Source organism: Salminus brasiliensis, chromosome 13 (assembly GCF_030463535.1).
Source record: "Salminus brasiliensis chromosome 13, fSalBra1.hap2, whole genome shotgun sequence".
In the NCBI taxonomy this organism is placed as follows: Eukaryota; Metazoa; Chordata; class Actinopteri; order Characiformes; family Bryconidae; genus Salminus; species Salminus brasiliensis.
In genome coordinates, this window is record NC_132890.1 from 18,293,553 (window position 1) to 18,313,399 (window position 19,847).

Genomic DNA, 19,847 nt, shown 5'->3' on the forward strand with positions numbered 1-19,847 from the left:
CAGCAAGCTCCCGCCATCTCAATCGTTTGGTGTAATGTGGTCAGAATAGTCTTTGCTCAGTCTTTTTCTCATCTTGACGTTTCGATAAAATCAATTGTGTTTAATGTTAATCACATAATCTTAAAGTTTCTATGTCTGGACTCAAATTGTGATATGGCCATTGTGAATAACCACAATCATAATAACCACAAGCTTTCCCCAGCACCAAACAGGATGCAGCAACGTGGCTACAGGAGGTGAGACATGGAGGAGACCCTTTTTTCCCCAAACACTCACACAAGGAAAGCTGTGGCCAAAAGCTGCTTCATTGTTCATTGTTCTGCTCCATTGTTCAACAGTTTCTCTTCTTGTAAATTGACACCAGGAGCATGATGGGAAATAATCTAAAAAATAATCTAATTGCAGTCTTGCAAATGGTGACCCTGCAAGACGTTCAGTCTTTGCAAAATCACAGTGTGTGACTAAAAACTTGGTGAGTAGTGACAAATTGTCTTTAGATCTGAGAGAGAGAGTCAGACTTTTCAAAGTGTTCTATTGTGTGGGGTGCACATGTCTAGTGAAAATTATATTTGATATTATTATATTTTTATCATATAATTTTATAATAATAGGTTTACATGTCTCCAGAATTAAATCTTAACAATCACAAAACTGCCATATCCGTACTGAAAGTATTATTATGACTTACGATTAAGATCAAATATATTTTGTAGTGCTTACTTTTCAATGTGAGTTTATATACAATACTTGGGTCTATGTATAGTAAGTCTTGGGCCTCATGAACATTGAACAATGTTTAAACCTATTTGTTACTGTAGTGTTTTTCCTGTAATACAATATATGACAAACGTACACTGACCAGCCACTTTATTAAAACCACCTCCTTGTTGCAACACTCCCTGTCCATTTTTAGTATGTCAATAGTCCAATACAACTGCAGCAACAGATAAACTTTTGTCTTTGACCTTAGATCTACAAGGTAGACCAACTTGGTAGGAGTGTCTAATACAGTGGACAGTGAGTGGATACAGTGTTTCAAAACTCCAGCAGCACTGCTGTGTATAATCCACTCGTACCAGTACAACACCACCATGTCAGTGTAACTGCAGTGCTGATATAACTGATTATACTTTATTCTTTACAAAAAACAAAAAACTTTGTAAATCTTCTTTTTGATATTAGGCTTACCTTGTATTTCATTATTTATTTCTCATTACTGAGTATTCATGCTTTTATTGTGTTATTTGTTTTGCTTTTTGGTGCTGACCACAGAAGGATAGGTTCCCCTCAAGGTTTTTTGATCTAAGGGAGTTTTTCTTTGCCACTGCTGCCTTGGTCTTGCTTGCTTATTAGGGGCTTGGACCACAATCTCTGATTCTGACTTAACTACTTTGTTGGATGAGGTGTATTTACAGAAATAATCAAACAGCACTGTGGCTCTCCTGGACATCTTGGGCATTTTGTGGTAATGAGTGATAACGAGTGGTAATGAGTGTATATTATTAGTGATAATATACATATCCATGTGTTCTTTAGAGTGCAGTGTAACTGAAGAGCAATCTTCCTCAAATCCAGCTCAAGAGGGCTGCACCACTGCTCCATTGAGTTCCAGTAAAAGAAAAACACTAACCTGTGTACTAGATTTTAGAAATTACTGTCTTAAGGCCTAAAGTCTGATGGGACTGCATAAAAAAAAAAAAAAAAATTATATATATATATATATATATATATATATATATATATATATATATATATATATATATATATATAAATAAATATATATATGTTTGTTGGTCTTTCACATAGCAGAGACAACAGTCCCCCAGGAAATTAGACCCAGCAATCAATCCTGAAATTAATTACGTGCAGTGTGATGTGCTAGCCTTGCGGCTGATGGATCACCATGGGAAACAAAGCGAAACAGACTATCAAAAAGTCTCACACTCACAAAGTACAGTGTTTGTTCTGCAGTACCCTATGGATATTCACTACACACCTGAAGCAGTGGAAATTCTTTAGGAATGCTGGTAAGTGGTATCTGTTTTACCTGAATAACTGTCTTACATAGTCTAAGCCTGCCATAAATTGGGCATGCACTCACCGACCATTTTTAACTATTTATCACATAGGTTACAAGGTTAAAACAATTATTCAGAGATGGAGAACATGAGATTCCTAACAAGTATGCAAGATCTGGTAAATCAACAGCAATGTTCCCTTGGGATGAAGAGCTTTCATCTTTCAGAGAGAGAAGAAATCAAGCTCCACTCTTGCGCTTCAGATCTGAAAAAACTAATAAAATTTATTTGTGTAGAGCTTTTGAAAACTAATGTTGTTGCAAATTAGCTTTACAGAATTCCAGTAATGAGACAAAAGACCACCAGGTGAACAAGTCAAAGGCAATAGTGGCAATGAAAAACTTTCTCATAGCTAAAAGAAGCAACCTTGGGAGTAACCACTGGGGTGAAACCCATCCTCCTTTGGTCATGACCACTTATAGATTTTTGATAAAAAGTCACAATACCACCATAGAAAAAGAGAGAGCCAGAAGGTAACATAGACAAAAAGACTCTCGAGTCCATCTGTCATTGCACAATTTGTCATCTATTTACTAGCAACACTCAATTAATATCTAGTCTGCAGTTGTAACTGATGCTACCCCCAGTAGTTGTAAACCCACAAAGTGCACCTACATGGCAAATATTTCTGATAAAATATCCACTGTGTATAGAAACAAGTCTTGAACACATCTTCGTAAACATCTTCGTTCAGCAGCAGGATATTTGAGGGTGTAATATCTGCTGTCCGTAGCCAGGTTTCTTAGGTTTGCTGATTTCAGTTCAGATTTACCCCTTCTCCTCACCAGCATGCTGCACAGTGCAGTGATGCTAAGCCCACAGTAGAGGAACATGCCTCAATGTCTCAGCAAATTTGGCCCCAGAGTCTTGATTAGCTTCAGCCTTCCTATTCTTTAAACCCTGAGCCATGCATTCGCATCCCCTCACAGGAACCAACTTGGTTCTTCTCTTAGCACTGTAAGAATGAATCTATGCACACAAACTATGCCAGGCAAACTTTCCTTGTCTGTCCATTTAATCAGACTTTCTTTTAAATTGTTATATACCCAGACCTTAACAGCAGCTGGTGAGTCAGAGGCACATATGCTGCAATAGATTTCTTTTATGGCTAATGTTTTTAAAATATATACAACTGAATAGGCACCCTGGGTCAAAATAAATATGCAGCTTCTATTATGAAGTTGTAAAAGTGAGCTGCGTGGGCTGCAAAACACAAGAATTTTCATTTATATGTTGATTTGATCACCAGTGTCTAGGCGTAGGCATGACCATCTTTTCTCACGTAAAGAGCCTATGAAAATTTTTTTTAATGTACTCCTAGTTTGTGTGCAAGAAATAATTTTAGTATTTTTAATACTTTTAACCCTGAAAAAGCGTAACAGAATCTCTCAAATTTTAAATACCAGAGTAGGAAAAAGCTTAACCAAGCTAAAGGCCAAATTGAGAACAAAGACATTATAAAAAGAGGAGAAATCACAGATTTACAGATTGAAATATGAATAGGACCTTTTTAGTATGCCGGCTGTATTACGGAAAGTCCCATGTCAGTAAAAAGAGACAAGTTGTTAATAATCTCAAAGCTCAGGTCAGACTCAGAACATTAAAACTCTTAATAAGAGAAAAATGATAAATAGAATATAATGCTAGCTATGTAAATGGACTAATCCCTTGCTGTGTGATGCTATGCTACCCAACTCCACAGATGTCTGTTTTATAGGATTAGCCCCAGCATATGGTACATACACCAATCTTCACTCTAACCAATTCTTCAATCTTTTTTTTTTTGTCGTGGGATGTGTTTGTTTGATGTGCAAGTTACAACAAGAAATGGTAGTTTTTGAAACTTCAAATAACCACAGGGAGCCCAATACCCACATCCCTATTACTCATTGCTGTAAGGATTTGATTGGATTCAGTGATAAGAGCATTAGTGAGGTCAGTGTGTTGGATGATTACCACACCAACTTCCCAACTCATCCCAAAAGTATTGGATAAATAACAATCATTATCTGCACCAGGGAATCCTATTCTATTGACAGTATTTTTCTACTAGGGACTAAGGAATAGACTAGTCATGTCTTTCATGTTTTTTTTCTGTCTTTTACTAATTACTGATTGTGTAAAGCTGCTTTGTGACAACAGTTGTCAAGGACTTGACTTGACCAGCTACATGTTTGTGGGCATTTGCACATCGATGTCAGCAGTGGGTGAAACATAAAGTAGTTAATTAGAAGTGTCCAAAAATTTAAATTTAAATTGAAATTAAAAGTGATCTTGCTTAAAATAAGAAAAAATAATAAAATGAAATATAAATCGGCCATCTGACAGGGTTCCCAAACCTTTGCATGCCATTGTAAAATCCTTCTCAGTTTGTGTGCATATTTATAAAAATGTATAAATAAATATGAGGATAAAATACAGAATGTCAGCTTGTATTTCCAGGCATCAAGCAGGAAAAGTATCTTCTTGTGTTTAGTCCCCCAGTTATAGGTTAATATTGGGACAAAGAAGTGTTTATGCGGGTAAATCAGGCCTTCAAAATCAAAAGAGAGGCTGGTTTGGCCTTCATTGATGTGGCTTTCAGCAGCAGCAGGATGATGAATTCTGATATGTACATCTTAACTGTTCAGAACTGGATTTCTTGAAAGCATAAAAATGATCAAATAAGCATCACTAAGCTTATGTATTTCATTTGTTTGTTTGTGTGTTTTGGCCTCTAAGGTACAAACAAGATAAATGTACCCTCAAAAATGCAAAATGATTCAGTTGCGTATCTAAAAGGTACACTACATTCACATTTCTGGGATAATGTTTGTATATGTATATTTAAAACGTAATGTATGAACCAATAAAATATTTTACAATAGTTTAGAGTTTAGAATTTAGACTTTAGTGTACAGAGTCACTGCAAACAATTGCAACAGAATTTCAACAAGAGAGCCTCCCTGGACAGCATCTGTACACTGAATGGTATAGCTTAGTACTTTTATTTCTGAAGGTAAAGAAGTTTCTTTATTTCCTCATTTATTTTACATAAATTTGAACTCCAGCTATTGTTTGCATTGTGTTATGAATGTTTTATCGATTAAACCAGTTTTTTGTAAGAATTGGTCTTTTTGCTCTTGTGCAACCCCTACAGTTGGGAAGTGTAATTCACGCTTTGATCCACCATTAAAGGACATGATTTACACATGCATTTCTGGATGTGTAGCTGAACTCAGAGATGCATCATATCATGAATATTACTTTGGCTTTGCAGCATTACTCAGTTCTTGAGTGTACTATTTTAAGTGTACATATACTACTGGGTATATATTTACCTATATTTCACACATTGAAATTGAAACACATTTAATAAGTATTACTGCACATCACTATTATACATTGGGTGTATTAGAACTATTCTAAAAATAGACATATGTATGAATATTTACATTAGAATCCAGTTTCCAGTCCTAGATTCTGTTTTCGCAAGAAGTAAAGGGCACATAATCGATTGGCCACGTAGAGTCACACTTACCAAGGATTACAAGATTCAGATATAAAAAAAAAAATTATATACACAAGATGATTTGGTTTTGTCACTCAGTGTTTGAATTTTACATTTATTCAGGAATTCAGACAGGGGGCAAACATGTGTTCCTGACATTATAGATGCTGTTAGCTGACTTTATTACATTCTTAACACAGTCTTTGTTTCACTTTAATTCCAATGTGCTGGAGTACAGAACCAAAACTAAAATAGCTAAACCCCTCAAACAGCCTAGGGACTGCTGACAGGCCAAAAGTGTTATTACAAACTTTTATTACCAAAGAGTAGCCTCACCAGTTTGTACAGAAGTCCCTGTAGGTATTGAGTAATACGCCTGAGTGTGTAATAAGCCTTTCTGCATTAAGGGGTTAAATATCCAGCATTTACAGAGTGCACTGTTTCAACAGTGTCTGCCGCTGGGGAAGCTGTGCAGTGAATAGAAATGATACTGATATCATGGGTATCATCATTTTTTAATGTTCTATAATGTTCTAATTATAAATTTAAATCATTTTACATCAACTACATGTATTCAAACTAAACTGTTTTCTAAATACACTATTTGAGTGTATTTGTGCTTATAAAATGGTCATATTCCTGTTGACCATAGCATAGCAGCTCTCAAAACAGAGATCAATCCCTGTTGCAGGAGCATATAAACTAAATAATTTATTATATTTCATAATTACAATAAATACAGAAAATGATGTTTCATGCTGGTGCACACATGCATCTAATGTGTAAAACGATATAAGCTATAATCAGCTGTCGTTGCAGTGTATGTGAGCAAAACTCCACACATTGTTTGGAATGTTCTAGCAGTGGTTAATGGATGAATAAACAAATAGAAAATAGATTGATGAGACTGATGTTTTTAAGCTCTTACCTGTGTAAGCCAGAGCTCTTGAAACAAAATTATCTTTGTCAAGTACTTCGCTTTGAGCAAGGCTGAGAGTTTTGAACATGTGGTGGGGCATATTGGCCTATTGTGGAAGATTTAGCTTATGAAAAAGAGCTTCATAGGAAACATTCTCTGTGGGAGAGAGGTGAGAGCACAGCTCTTGTGCCACCACAAGTTATCTGCATTTCATGCTTATTCATGAAAACTCCTTCTCTGACTGGGCAAGCTGGGCATGTCATGCTTGCAATCACATTTGGCAGGCTTCGGTGCTGTCTCAGAAAATAATAAGTTTCAGCTCTCTGCTCATGGGGATACACTGTTCTTGCAGTGTGCCAACAATGGAAACATCTTATACATTGTAAGCCCATCTGTTTCAAAGTTTAAATGTGCATTCTGAAATGCTTTTTAGAGTGGTTATCTGTGTTGCTATAGCCTTTCTGCCAGCTCAAACCAGTCTATTCTCTGTTGACCTTTCTCACCCACAAGGCTTTTCAATCTGCAGAATTGACCCTCACTGAATGTTTTTTTTTCCAACATTCTACAGTAAACAGAAGCGACAGTTATACTGGAAATCCCAGGAAATCAGCAGTTGCAGAAATACTCAAAACAACTAGTCTGACACCAAAAACTGTGCCCCCCGCTTCTGATGGTTGATGTGAACATTACTGGAAGCTGTTGGCCTGTATCTGCAAGATATTATGCACTGCATTGCTTCCACATATTTGTCTGATTAGAAGCGTGCATGAATGCGTAGGTGTACAGGTGCTTCTAATAAAGCATTCGATGAGTGTAGATATTTACTTCTTAGTAGAGTAGCAAGAATATTATAAGCCTACAGTATATAAAGAAAGTGAGTCATAACAGTGAAAGTGTAGAATACACCACAGTGCATGTCAAGATACTAACAGCAGATCAGTACATTCCCTCCTGTAGGAAGATTTAATGTAAAGTCTTATTCCATTTGGGTAGGAATGAATTTACATGGCGCCCTTTAACACAGCAAAGCTGTATGAGGCTGCCATTAAATGTGCCTCTTAGTTTTTCCACTGTTAAGTCCTATGTAGAAAAGATACATAGATAAAGAGTTTTGTGTACCGAAGGTGCACAGTGACTGTGTCATCAAAGGATTTCTGCAGATGCCATAATGTATGTGAAGAGGTTGTCAGAGGTGCACAGGTTAAATTAAAATAGAGCTACTACTCTCAAATTAAGTTGTAGATGAAACCATATTGTCATATGTCTGAGACAGCCCTGCATCATGAGATGATGCATTCCTCCACCTGCATCAGTCAAAGCTTCTCACCTAGCAAAGTAGGCTGTATGATGTATGGAATACACTAGAGAAATCAAAGAACATGATCCTTACAATGCTGCCTGTTGTGTCTGAGTTCAGTGTGTGGTGGTTTTAAAAGATGGAGCATAAGGTAGCAATACAAAAACTTGGAGAGCCACACATAGCATAGGCACATTATAAACTAAGGGTCTGGTAGAGCAACGAAAAGACTGGTAAGCATACAAGCATATAGATATCCACCCACATGCAGTCAACAAGGTGAATGTGCTTGAGCATTTCCAACATGCTCTGTTTTTATCTACAACCTTCATTTGTGTTTCGTTCTCGATCAGCACTTTGAGCTGTGAGACATAACCCCGGATGAAGATGGTATGAGATGAGACATCTAGAAGAAAACAATTTTTAAAAGAAGAGGAAATATGCCAAATATGAAACCAAAAATGCACTGAATCCAAGGAAACTGCACAAAATAATTAAATAAACAAGACTGCAGTGTAGGAGTTAAGCCAAGTGAGTGCTAGAGGTGACCTAACAGCCAGAACCATTTAAAACGAAAATGGCATAAATGACATGCTGTGTTTTATCAGCTTAAGCGCTCTACAGTTGAATAATGTAAACCAATATGTATGATAATATGTAACAGTAGGTTGCTTTTAGAGGTTTTGGGGGAATATGCTGAGGATTAGTGTGATGAGGTGATTGAATGTTCTGAAATGAAAGAATTTTGGGCTTTGGAAATTCTAGCGTCATCTGTGACATATGGCTTACAGCGGCCCCAGCAAATTACAGGCAATAGTGTAATAACCAGATAAAATATGGAAAGAAAACTGTAATGATGTACACATCCACACATTTTAGGTTTTGCTCACCTAAGGGAATCCGTTAAAACTGAAATGAATGTTTGGGATGAATTGACAGCATGAGATGACTACTGCACTTATATTTTAAAGAATCTAAAATGTCATCCCTGTGATGCTAACCATGACGTTAATCTTTGAGGTGTTGTGCAAATGTCAGAGACTACCTTTTCCTATAATTTATTTAATTTCCAGTCCAAACAGTCTTTTTAAGTTATTCAAATTTTAGTGTCAGAGAAAAAGCATGTAACATGTTTAAAAGGAAATTACACAAAGGCCTCAACAACTTAATATGATCTCAATATTTAGTGTTCTGTTTGTCTACCCTTATCTTTATTACAGCTTCTATTTATATCTGGGGACTTGGTTTCAATTTAAAACAATCTGAACCTCTATTGTTCAGCCTCAGAAGATTTCTGATTCTTGCATTCTATGTAATTCCAGACACATTTAATGATGTAGAGGTTTGCACTCTGGGATGTTCAGGCCATTGCTTTGAACCTCAGCAGCTTAAGCCTTTTGATTTGTATATGTCCTTTAATGCTTCCTTTTCTTAGTAACAGCTTCTAGATAAGCTCCATCAGTTCATCTTAACTGGAAGGAAAAGAAGGGTGGTCTCTGACTCACTACTGTATATTTGGTGAATGCTGTTTTTGTTAATCCAACAGCAATAATGTAGGTGAACCGTTTAATGACCACAGTTCTAAAACTCAAGCATTTTCTAAAAAATTATTTATTTGCAGAATAAAATAAAAGTTTTCTGCCATACAAAAAGTATATGAAAAGGATACTACTTACCCTTATACTGCAGAGAGACATTTTATCAGTAAAACAAGATGGGTGTGCTATTAAGCCTTAAATAGGTTTTAAATGATAATTATATCAACCATTTTTTCAGCCAAAAAGGGTAACCTGTATGCATCAGTATCTGGCATTAAAATCTCTCAAGCAAAAAAAAAGAACAAAAACAAAGAAAGATTTCGTACCATGGCTTTTTTTCCACATGCAGATGCAAAAGACTTCAAAAGCAGCAGTGAGTCTGATTTCAGTTCCTATATATCTTAAATAATACATTGCTTTTCTGCCCTTTTGCCTATAAAATGCACTAACAGTAGAGCTCAGCCTGAAGCCTTGGGTCTGTCCTGGTAAGTTTCACTTAGACAGTCTGCTGCTGCCCCAGTAGTGAACAATTTGTACACACTGGGATCACATTCAAGACTTTCAGTTATGCTATCTTCCTAAATATCTGATATTAGTATCTGTTCATTTGGTAGAAGCCATCCATTCAGTCTTCATAGCCAGCCAGATCAGGCTGACCGGTCTTAAGAAATGGCTAAAGAAATGGCACCCATATGGGGTAATGCCAGCCTTAGAAATGTGAAAGCTTAAAAGATTTATGATGGCTTTTGCTAGGCTTTGAATTAAGTTGAATTTATTTTCTTGGTGAATGGAAAAAAAAACAATCAGATACAATCTAGTCCTTTTAAGTTTTGCCTATATGGTTTCTTATATAATTTGGTCTTGACTTTTTTGGCCCCAGGGATGAGCCCCAGACTGGCTTGCCTGACTACAAAGTCATCAGAATTCTCTGAAGAACTGTCATTAAATGGGTTTGGTTTAAAAGAGCAAGATACTACACAGATGGACCGAGGTTTAAGTCAGAATCACTGCCACTTTAAGACAAAGTCCTGCCTCTGTTTTTTTCCCTCTATTATCTATGTTTCATCCATTTTTCTCTTTTCTTCTGTTGTATATATTCATATAATCTACAGTAATCCTGTACTCATTAATCACATCAATATATTAATCTGGGCAACACGACATCATCATGTTGATACGCAAAACTAAAGATCTACATTTGTAACTTTTCCCCTCAAACAAAATAATGTGCTCTAATAAAAAAATAACAAGAAATAGAAATTATGAACAATTATTACTGAAATTCAAATTGTCTGGCTTTTTCAAACACACGTTCCAACTATTGCACCAGTTCAGATATATAACATATCTGTTTCAGTTACCTCATACAATTAAGACATTTCTGGGCTTAATCAACTATGCTGAATAACATAGTAACAGTATAAAGCAATTGGCGCAACAGCGCCTACTAGGAAAAGGACATCCACCAAAAGAACAGCTGAACGAAGCATGAACAAATTTGAAAGTTTGATATTGGCTTGGTACAATGCAGCTATAAAAAAGTGATATGAAATTCGTGATGAAGCAGTAGAGTAAGTTTCTATTGCAAAAGAAGTCTCTTGGCCACAATGTTAACACGATATGTGCTGATACTGAAGTCACTGAATGTTTCTCCGCTACTTAGACGAAACAGACATTGAGACACAGAAGGAGTGAAAGACAGTTCTCATCTCATCTTTTAAATACAGAAAATGCACCTAATATAGCGGCTTTGTTGTTTTTTTTTTCTTCGTCTTCTTGGCATCAAGAAGAAACTGAGAACTGGACAACTGAAGACGGATTTAACCAGACTTTCAAGTAACGGAAAATGTCGAACTGGTCGGTATGCGGTTGTGTTTATGCAAGGCGTCCGTATGCTAATGGATCATTAGCTTGGGTCCAGCTCGTTAGCAGCCGAAGATGCAGCCGGAGAGTACAGTAGATGTCTTCAACTAACAAGCACAACATAGTTTACTGGCACTGGACAAAAAGCCTCTTTGATATGACTTCTAAGAACAACATGGACCCAACAAATCAATTATCTTAGGGCAAAAAAAACCCCAACAACTGTCCTCTACAGTGGCCATAGGGACCTTTAACATGTCACCCTTTAAAGAGAAAAAAAACTCTATCCTTCACAAAAAAGAATAAACAGACCAAAATATGAGCCTTTAAAAGAACTATGTTTATGTGTCAAGCAGGGGCTTCATTCTGGCCACTATAAAACTGATTCCATGTTCTCGCACCACTCATGGTCCTCCAGGTTGTATATAAATTTTGTCCTGTTGACTGGATTCAGGCCCACGTCCTTGCCCAGACTGTCCAGGTTCATGTCAGAGGAGAAGATTTCAGTGGATGTCACATAGGCCTCGCTATTTTTAATATACTTCTTGTAGTTTATGCGCAAGCATTGCCAGGTGGTGGTGTAGAGCAGGAAGGCGATGACCTTCAACACAATGGCCAGGCTCACATACAGGTGTCTGTATTTCACGTTGTCATACAGCACGCAGGCGCCTTTAGCCCCGCACTCTGAGCTCCAGAACAAGCATGTGGAGTCAATCCCTGCACCGAAGATCAAAGGCGGAGGGATGAATCCTGCGAAATATTAAAAGCGTTAAGCAATCACGGATCATGTGACAAGTTTAATAAACACTAAGGAGATTACATGGGTGTAACTAGCAGGGGGAGATATTGTTAAACCTAACGAACTATTACAAAAATCGCAAAATATGACAAGAACCTCCTTAGCATTAATATAACAGATTAAAAACATCAGTTGCTCTTAAGATTTCAGTGTATGAAAGCTGCTGAGTTTGATGTGGCTTACCCAGCAGCCGGAGTAAGAGAAACAAAACACCAAGGGCATACGATTTCAACTCTGGACTGACAGTCCTAAAAAAAGGAGAAGGCAAAGAGAGAAATAGAGTGTGAGGCAGGGCAAAACGCTAGGCTAAACTCTGGGTAGAAGACCAATGTAGTCACACACCCAGTAAGGTTTCCTCAGCTACTCAAAATGTATCTAGATCTCCATTTGTTTTGTGCAGAAAAATCAACATGGTTTAAAACACTGTATGACTTAATCTTTTAAAACACAAATAAAACCCTTCTGCATTCCTTGAATGGTGAAGCAATTTTAGCTTAAATTATGCAATTAAATGTACATTTTGGCATATGTCTACCAACTTGACAGTCTGGCGTCCATAAATAAAGACCAGCGTTTATTACAGTTAGCCAGTTAGCAAATGTCAGATATAAAAAAAATATTGGCTGATGCACTGCATCTGGAATAAGTGACAAATAAGGTTGATTTAACTTCTCCTCTAATGGTAATAACCTTGTGAACTAAAATGTGATATGAAAAATGTCTACACAGAGGGTAGGAAAAGGATTGGGTAAACTGCATTCCACTTGTATAAAAGCCAAAATAGACTCCCATCCCTTGAGTTTGAGCACCTTGCAGAATCTGAGTTACCTGATAAGGATGATAACAGAGGGTGTTTGCGCCATGGCTCCAATCATGCTGCAGGCACAGATCACACACAGGAAGGTGAGAAAGGCCTCCTGGCAGCCAGGACTTGGGCATTTGCCTGGTACGGCTGTGGAGGAATCACCATCACCAGAAATGCATGCACATCCTGTCAAGTTCTATAAGAAATAAAAAGACAATTACTTTGTGAAATATAAGCACTGAAGCATGTAATGATTCACATACAACATACATCAGTCAGATCGATACAATAGTGACATCTCAATTTATTACATTTCACTCAATAAAGCAAAAATAAGGAGTGCCTGGGAATGTCACTGTTGTTAAAATGTTCACATGTTATTAGAACAGTGGGTTCCTAAACTCTTTACAGCCACCTGACCCTGCTGCACACCCCCTCTTGCTCCTTACACATATACACATACTGTTGTGATGTATATGTAAGACTTTTGGCCTTGTAAATTCAATCCTTCTTAATAAATACATGCTGCCATGGTAACACACTCTCTGCACTTTTCTCATTCACTACAATCCACTAAGGAAGAGAACAATGTTTATATTTTTATATAAACATTGCGATTTTATACGATTACATACCTAAGACACTGTTCGTTTGTTTTTTAATATTTACTGGTTTTAAAATTTACATCAGTCTAGAAGTTTATGTTTCTGATAGATCACACTGAACTAGAGCTGTGGAAACTTGGAACTGAAAGTTTAGAGCAGTGTTATGTTTAGATCTTAAGAAAAAAGCACTCCACACAGTGGTCGGTGTGGTTATAAGCAAAGTAGGAGTAAGATTATTTTTGTAGCCATTAGCAATTCATGTTTGTGAGGCTGTAACTTTCTTCATTTGTAATCACAGCCAGTTATCAATATGAGAGCACATATGTGCACATGTGCATATAAGAGAGTCTATGGAAAAATTAACAGTGAATAATCAAATCCAGAACCACATCCAGCATAGCATCATTCACTCAGCACTTAACATCACCACAACACCAAGCAGCTCTATAAACATCAAAACGACTTATCACTAATCACAGCAGAGCAGGCTACAAATGAATATACACATGTCCCAGTTTAAGAACCACTGGATTATAGCGTTTATTATTATAAGTACATTATTTTGTTTTAGAACGGCACAGTGGTGTTTAGTCTGGTCCATTGATACTAGTTGTCTTAGCAGCATAAATACACTTATCTTAAAGCAACATTATGTAGCATTTTTACCTTAAAATGCCAACTTATTTTGATGCTCCACTAATTGTAATAAGGAGAAAAGCGTCTGTATTGTTGCCACTCCAGGCTCAGTTCAGCTGTTACTGCACTATGTAACTTTGGGAAAGCGGGCAGGACCTTAGAACGCTGCATAACCTGAGACATGTTCTTGTCTTGCCACAAAATAATAGGTATGTTAAAAACTGATGTTCTCCTACTGTATGGCAACATAATGTCTGCATGTTATATTGGTACATTGTCAGTGTTTGTTTTTGGGCATCATTAGCATTTTAACAACACCTTTACATCATGAATATTTATCGCCTTAAAATTAACATAAGGCCACTTGACTGAAAGTGATCTTGGGAAAACCTTAGCATGGGGCTTAGTGGAGATTACACACACAGGGTCAGTTTTTGTACCGAACACAGCAGTTGGTGCATGTATGTTGGAAGCTGGTGATGAATAGCATTAATTGGATAGTGTGGAGATTGTTGCTTTTGTCCTTCATTGGCACAGACAGCCATGCACTTTGTATGTTAATGTATGCAGGATGCCATATTGCAGGAGCCCATTAAGATGCTCACTACAGGACAGCGTGTCCTTTACTGACAGCCAGCTGCAGTGAGTGTGTGAGGCTGACTAAGCTCACAACATATGTCAAGCAGAGCTGGGGAAGAGAAAGAGATACAGAATACAGATATACACAGAAAGACTAAGGAGAAAAAGAGAGAACGAGTAAGAGAGAGAAAGAGATAGAGAGATGGACAGGCTATTACAAGACTTTTCAGAGTTTCATAGATATCATGGCAGCACAATACATCGTTTGTTGATTATTATTACAATATTGGCATTGGCATTCCAAAGCTGATATCACAGGCAGCAATATGTAAATGAGCCTCTGGGAGCATGATGGAGAATTCCAATACTTCCGATGTAAAGGCAGAAAACCTTGGCGATATGGCAAGAATAATATATCACAACATTTAAAGATTTTTTCACGCTATACAATGTTTATCACAATAAACATAATCACAGACAAAATGCATCAGTAGCGGCAGATTTCTAAAAGGTACTTTTCAAATACTGTCCAATCCCTTTTCTTTTTTTTGTTTAAATGTGCCGCACTTTACTCATTAAACCAGACTAATTATACAGTATGTAATGAAACATGGCATTGATTTGTGTTCTTTAAGCCTTGACGATATTCTTAATATGCTTAGAAAGACATACTGTGTATCACATATACTTTTACAAACAGAATCTGCAATTGTAGCTGTTGTTCAAATGCAGCTTTTATAGAACTTTTTAAACAAAGTCTTTGGCAGAACGATGGACAGTGCTCACTGGAGATCAATAGAGCTTGGTTTGGGCGATATAATGGTAACAACAGGCAGATACCACAGTATTTAAAGTTATTACTGCATCTTCAAATAAAGATGGTTATGATTTAATGATTCAATTTTGATAATTTTAAATTATGACAAAATTATACAAAATGATTTATGATGTTTCAAATGACTGGCATGTAAGCCATGTAAATGAACGACCACTGGCACTATCACAGTAACATTTAGGATGGTATGATGGTATAAAAAGTAGATTTTATCCCATATAGAGCAAAACAACAATATCCAATGCAACAGCAAAGTGGGCCTACAGTTCCCCTCACTGTAACAACTGTACAACAACATTGATATAGCACATGTATATATGATATGTATATGATATAGTCACTGCTGTTCTCACTGGACTGGTGATAAAAAATAGTCTTGTGTTCAAAATGTGCCTTCTACCTGTGAAAATCATTTAATTTACATATTCAGATTCATGTTACAAAAACATTCTAAATAAGCTTATTTTGTTATCAGATTATAGCTATAACAAAAAGCACTGCTTTTTATATGGAAAAGGTTTGAGCCAATAATTACAATACGTACACATTTTTTTCCAAATTGTGCATCCTTAATAGATGGAAATAGAGCCACTTGTGATTGGATATTATAATTTTGCAAACGCTCATGACCAAGTGAAAAATTAAAACCTAATCTATTAATTAGTTGTAAACTAACATTAATACTGCATCAGAAAAAGAACAGTTGAAAGACGACACTGTAATGTAATTTATGTTCATGATGAGTGTGTGTAAACATCCAACCACAACTGTAGAAAGAAGAAAGTGAGTTAAAAAGAGAGCCGGAGAGAGAAATGTGTGGAGTGTGAAAAAAAGGAGTAATAACCTGAGCTAGTGGAGGAGGCACTCCAGTGTTGAAGGATCTGGTACAGCCAGCAAAACAGGACGACAGGTAGGTAACCCCGTTGGAACCGCATACAGGGCTAACGGATGACGTGTAGCAGTTACAGTTGCTGATGCATGCGGCTTCAGGTCGTTCACCTGGTCGCAGGGTTCTACAGACACACACAAACACACTTTAGCCTTTGTATTTACAGCTCCTACACCTGTCAATCCATTTTTATATAACACTGGAGTTACAGTGAGTGCATTAATGTCAACAAAGCAATAATGTTTAATGTTAAACAACACCCTAGCCCTAGCTTTTCTTACTCGTTGCCATAGGCGACAGTCACCCCGGCGACAGGCCCTGTGTCACAGCCCAGGAATAGGAAGGAAACGTAGCAGGCGGTAGAGATCAGGTTGACCAGCATGGCCATTCGAATAGCTCCCAAAGCGGAGAGGTTCAGCTTCTTTACCAGCAAGCCACCCATAAAGATGCCCAGACATGCACACGGGATGGCTGTCATACCTGCACAGCAAGAATGAAATCAAAAACCTGCCACAATCACGTACTCTTCTTTCCTTAAAGTAACAGTTCAGCGATTCATGATTGAAGTTTGCTTTCGTTTGTTTTGCACAGGAGCTATGATGCTAGTATAGATTACAAGTAATGGAAGCATATTTTATAGATAACAGTATGTCATGCTAGGGATGTTAATGGGTACTCAAGTAGTCTTAACTGTTTATGGTGCCAAGATCATGGGAAGATGGAGAAAATATATGGGTTATTTTTGGAGAGTATTAGCCATACTTGCTAAAGCTTTGACTAATGTTCAGTGCAAAAGATGCCTTTAGAAATAATATTAAGATTTTATTATTTAGATAAAGATCTGATTGCATTATAGGTCATTTAGAAAAGTGTAAAGGTTTCACAATCTTTCTAGCAGCACTATCTTTCTGGTCAGTTGTAAAATAAATTGGGGAAAATGCTGAGAAATAATAAAAAATGTAGCATTATTTCTAATATTTTTGTTTGATGTAATGCTAGTGAATGAATATAGCCACGTTGGCTAAACATTGTTTTATATTCCCACTGCATTAGAAATGTCACTGTATGACTGTAATGTAAGCAAATTCGCTACTTGTTTTTCTCTAAACGCCCACTAGTCACCGATTACAGACAGCGCAAGCAAGGCTGAGTGATTTTATCACACTTTTTTTTTTTGCTTCCTTTGATGAAAATGATCAGCAGCCGCTAGTAGATGTTGCTTCCATGTGTGAATGATGTTGTTCATACATAAACACAGCCACAACAAACCAGTAATGCACATCAGTGTGTTTTTTATTCACAGATCTCAAAGGGTTTGTGAATATGTGGCCTAAGAATGTATGAAACAAGTGGCTTAACATGAGCGTGTTGGTAAGGACGTGACTACCAAGGCAAAGTGCAGCTGACTACTGTAGCTAGCTTTGACAAACTAACTAACATGTTGATTCACTATAAAAATTTTATTTAATTAATTCATTTATTTAATTTAGCCTTATAACACCTTCGTTCTTGATGTTGCTTTTAACTAGATATCTGTTTACTTACTCTTTCATTAACATGGATACTCAAATATCAAAATAAGTCGGAATGCACATGGCTTGGTCATACAGTGATCTCTCTACATGGTATGAGCCAAGTGTGTGGTGACATAGAGATGCATGATGGTAACTGGGAGTAAAAGCTTATATTACTTCTTAACTAAACCAGATTTAGACAAACATGTCTGATCTAATTTGGTAGAGGGAAAAAAGGAGAACATTGTGAAAACGTACTTTTGGTTAAACAATTGGTTTAATGGAGATGAAATGTGTGTATGTGTGTGTGTGTGTGTGTGTGTGTGTGTGTGTGTAAGCGTCCATCATACCCAGAAGCTGATTAGCAGAGGTGGTTGTCAGGTTAAATTGCTGTTCCAAGTACTTTCCCAGAAAGGCAGCAAAGCCAGCCACCACAGCAATCTCCATACAGGCTGCCAAAATTATACACGTGAACACAGGGTTGGACAGCAGGTGTTTGGTCACCTTGGGAATTACTGAGGGAAGAAGAGAAAAATAACTGGTTACAAAAACCTTTTCAAACGGACACTATTTTGGTCAACTACATTAAAAGGTGCTCAAACGGACCCTGGACCCTGTTTTACCAAAAGCCTATGACATATAATAAATTACTTAAAGACCACAAACAATCAAAGTAAGAAACGATGACTTGGTAATTCAGTACAGAAGGAACATACCCTCACATGATCATTGGTGCATTGTCAGATATTGCTTCTGTACAATCAGAGCGCTCACCTCTTGATCAATCACCTGTTCAGCTGTATACAAAGGTTTGGCATCGCAGCTTGTACACTTTTTGTAGTCAACTAGGTGTCTTTCTATTGTTGTTTACACTACTGCAATATTGTTGGTGTGCCAAGCATGCACAGCATGTTTAAGATCTACTCTTTTATTGTCTGTATTGTCCTGTTGTAGAAGCCAGCCTTATCTCAACGTCACTGACTGTGTTCCATTTTCTTACAGATTTTTTTTGGAGTCTTTGCTTTAATATGGGACCTTTGCTTTGCAAGCTTACAATCAGTTCTATATGAAAGTGTCTTGCACTTTTAGATATTGCCCCATAACTGCCATTTCTAAATGACAGGAGCAGTGGTGGCTCAGCGGTTAGAGCTCCGGGCTATTGATGACAGGGTTGTGGGTTTGATACCCAGGCTCGACAAGCTGCAACTGTTGGCCTTGAGCAAGGCCCTTCCTCTCTGCTCCATGGGCGCGGCAGCAATGGCTGCCCACCGCTCCGGGCATGTGTGCTCACTGTCCACTGTGTGTTTCACTGGTATGTGTGTATTCACTGCTTGGATGGGATAAATGCAGAAGCCAAATTCCATCTGTGTCCATCACAAATGGTCAATGTGGTTGTTTAATGTTTAATGACATTTCTGGTCATAAAACTTTATTTTGGGTTTATTAACTTGGCTTTATTTTCAGATCCTTAAACAACTGCTTAGAGACCCCCATGGATGTTGAGTGTTAGCACAAGGTTTAAGAAGTCAGAATATATTATGCTCTGGAATAGTCATTAGCTGACAGTTCCTAATGACAGTGCCTAACCAGTAGCAATTAGCTCCTGTCTGATCACCAGTGTTAGATATTATTTGGACTCACAATGTATATTATTATTCTCACAACAGTGACTCTGAAATTGTGTGTGGTGCTGGTATAAGTGTATCAGACACAGTGGTGTTACTAAGCAGAAGTTTAACGGATCACAAAACTCATGGTTCGGATTGGATAGTGATTTTTGAGGAGGTTGCGTCACCTCTTGTAAGTCTTGGTTCCTCTAGCTTTGAGGAAGGTGGGTTTTATGTGCTGTTGATCTTTTGTCTTATCACTGGAAGGAAAGTAGTGCATTTAAACGATTGATCATAGTTCTTTTTAAAAGATGTATGGAGTCAAGATTCATCTCAATTTGGTCCAATGCAATAGTGACACTGTAAGTGAGATATTTTTAATGAACATATTCC

General features: G+C 37.3%; 1 protein-coding gene across 1 annotated transcript in view; it reads right to left on the reverse strand.

Moving 5' to 3' along the window:
• Window positions 1-9,379: 9,379 nt before the first annotated feature.
• slco3a1a (solute carrier organic anion transporter family member 3A1a) overlaps window positions 9,380-19,847 on the reverse strand; it is a 56,402-nt gene continuing 45,934 nt past the window's right edge. Inside the window, exons 5-10 of the mRNA XM_072695154.1 lie at window positions 18,198-18,362; window positions 16,615-16,813; window positions 16,289-16,457; window positions 12,813-12,985; window positions 12,168-12,232; window positions 9,380-11,935 (exon numbers count right to left, since the gene is read on the reverse strand). Coding sequence (XP_072551255.1) covers window positions 11,559-11,935; window positions 12,168-12,232; window positions 12,813-12,985; window positions 16,289-16,457; window positions 16,615-16,813; window positions 18,198-18,362 — 1,148 coding nt within the window. The 3' untranslated portion in view covers window positions 9,380-11,558. The remainder of the gene's footprint in view (window positions 11,936-12,167; window positions 12,233-12,812; window positions 12,986-16,288; window positions 16,458-16,614; window positions 16,814-18,197; window positions 18,363-19,847) is intronic.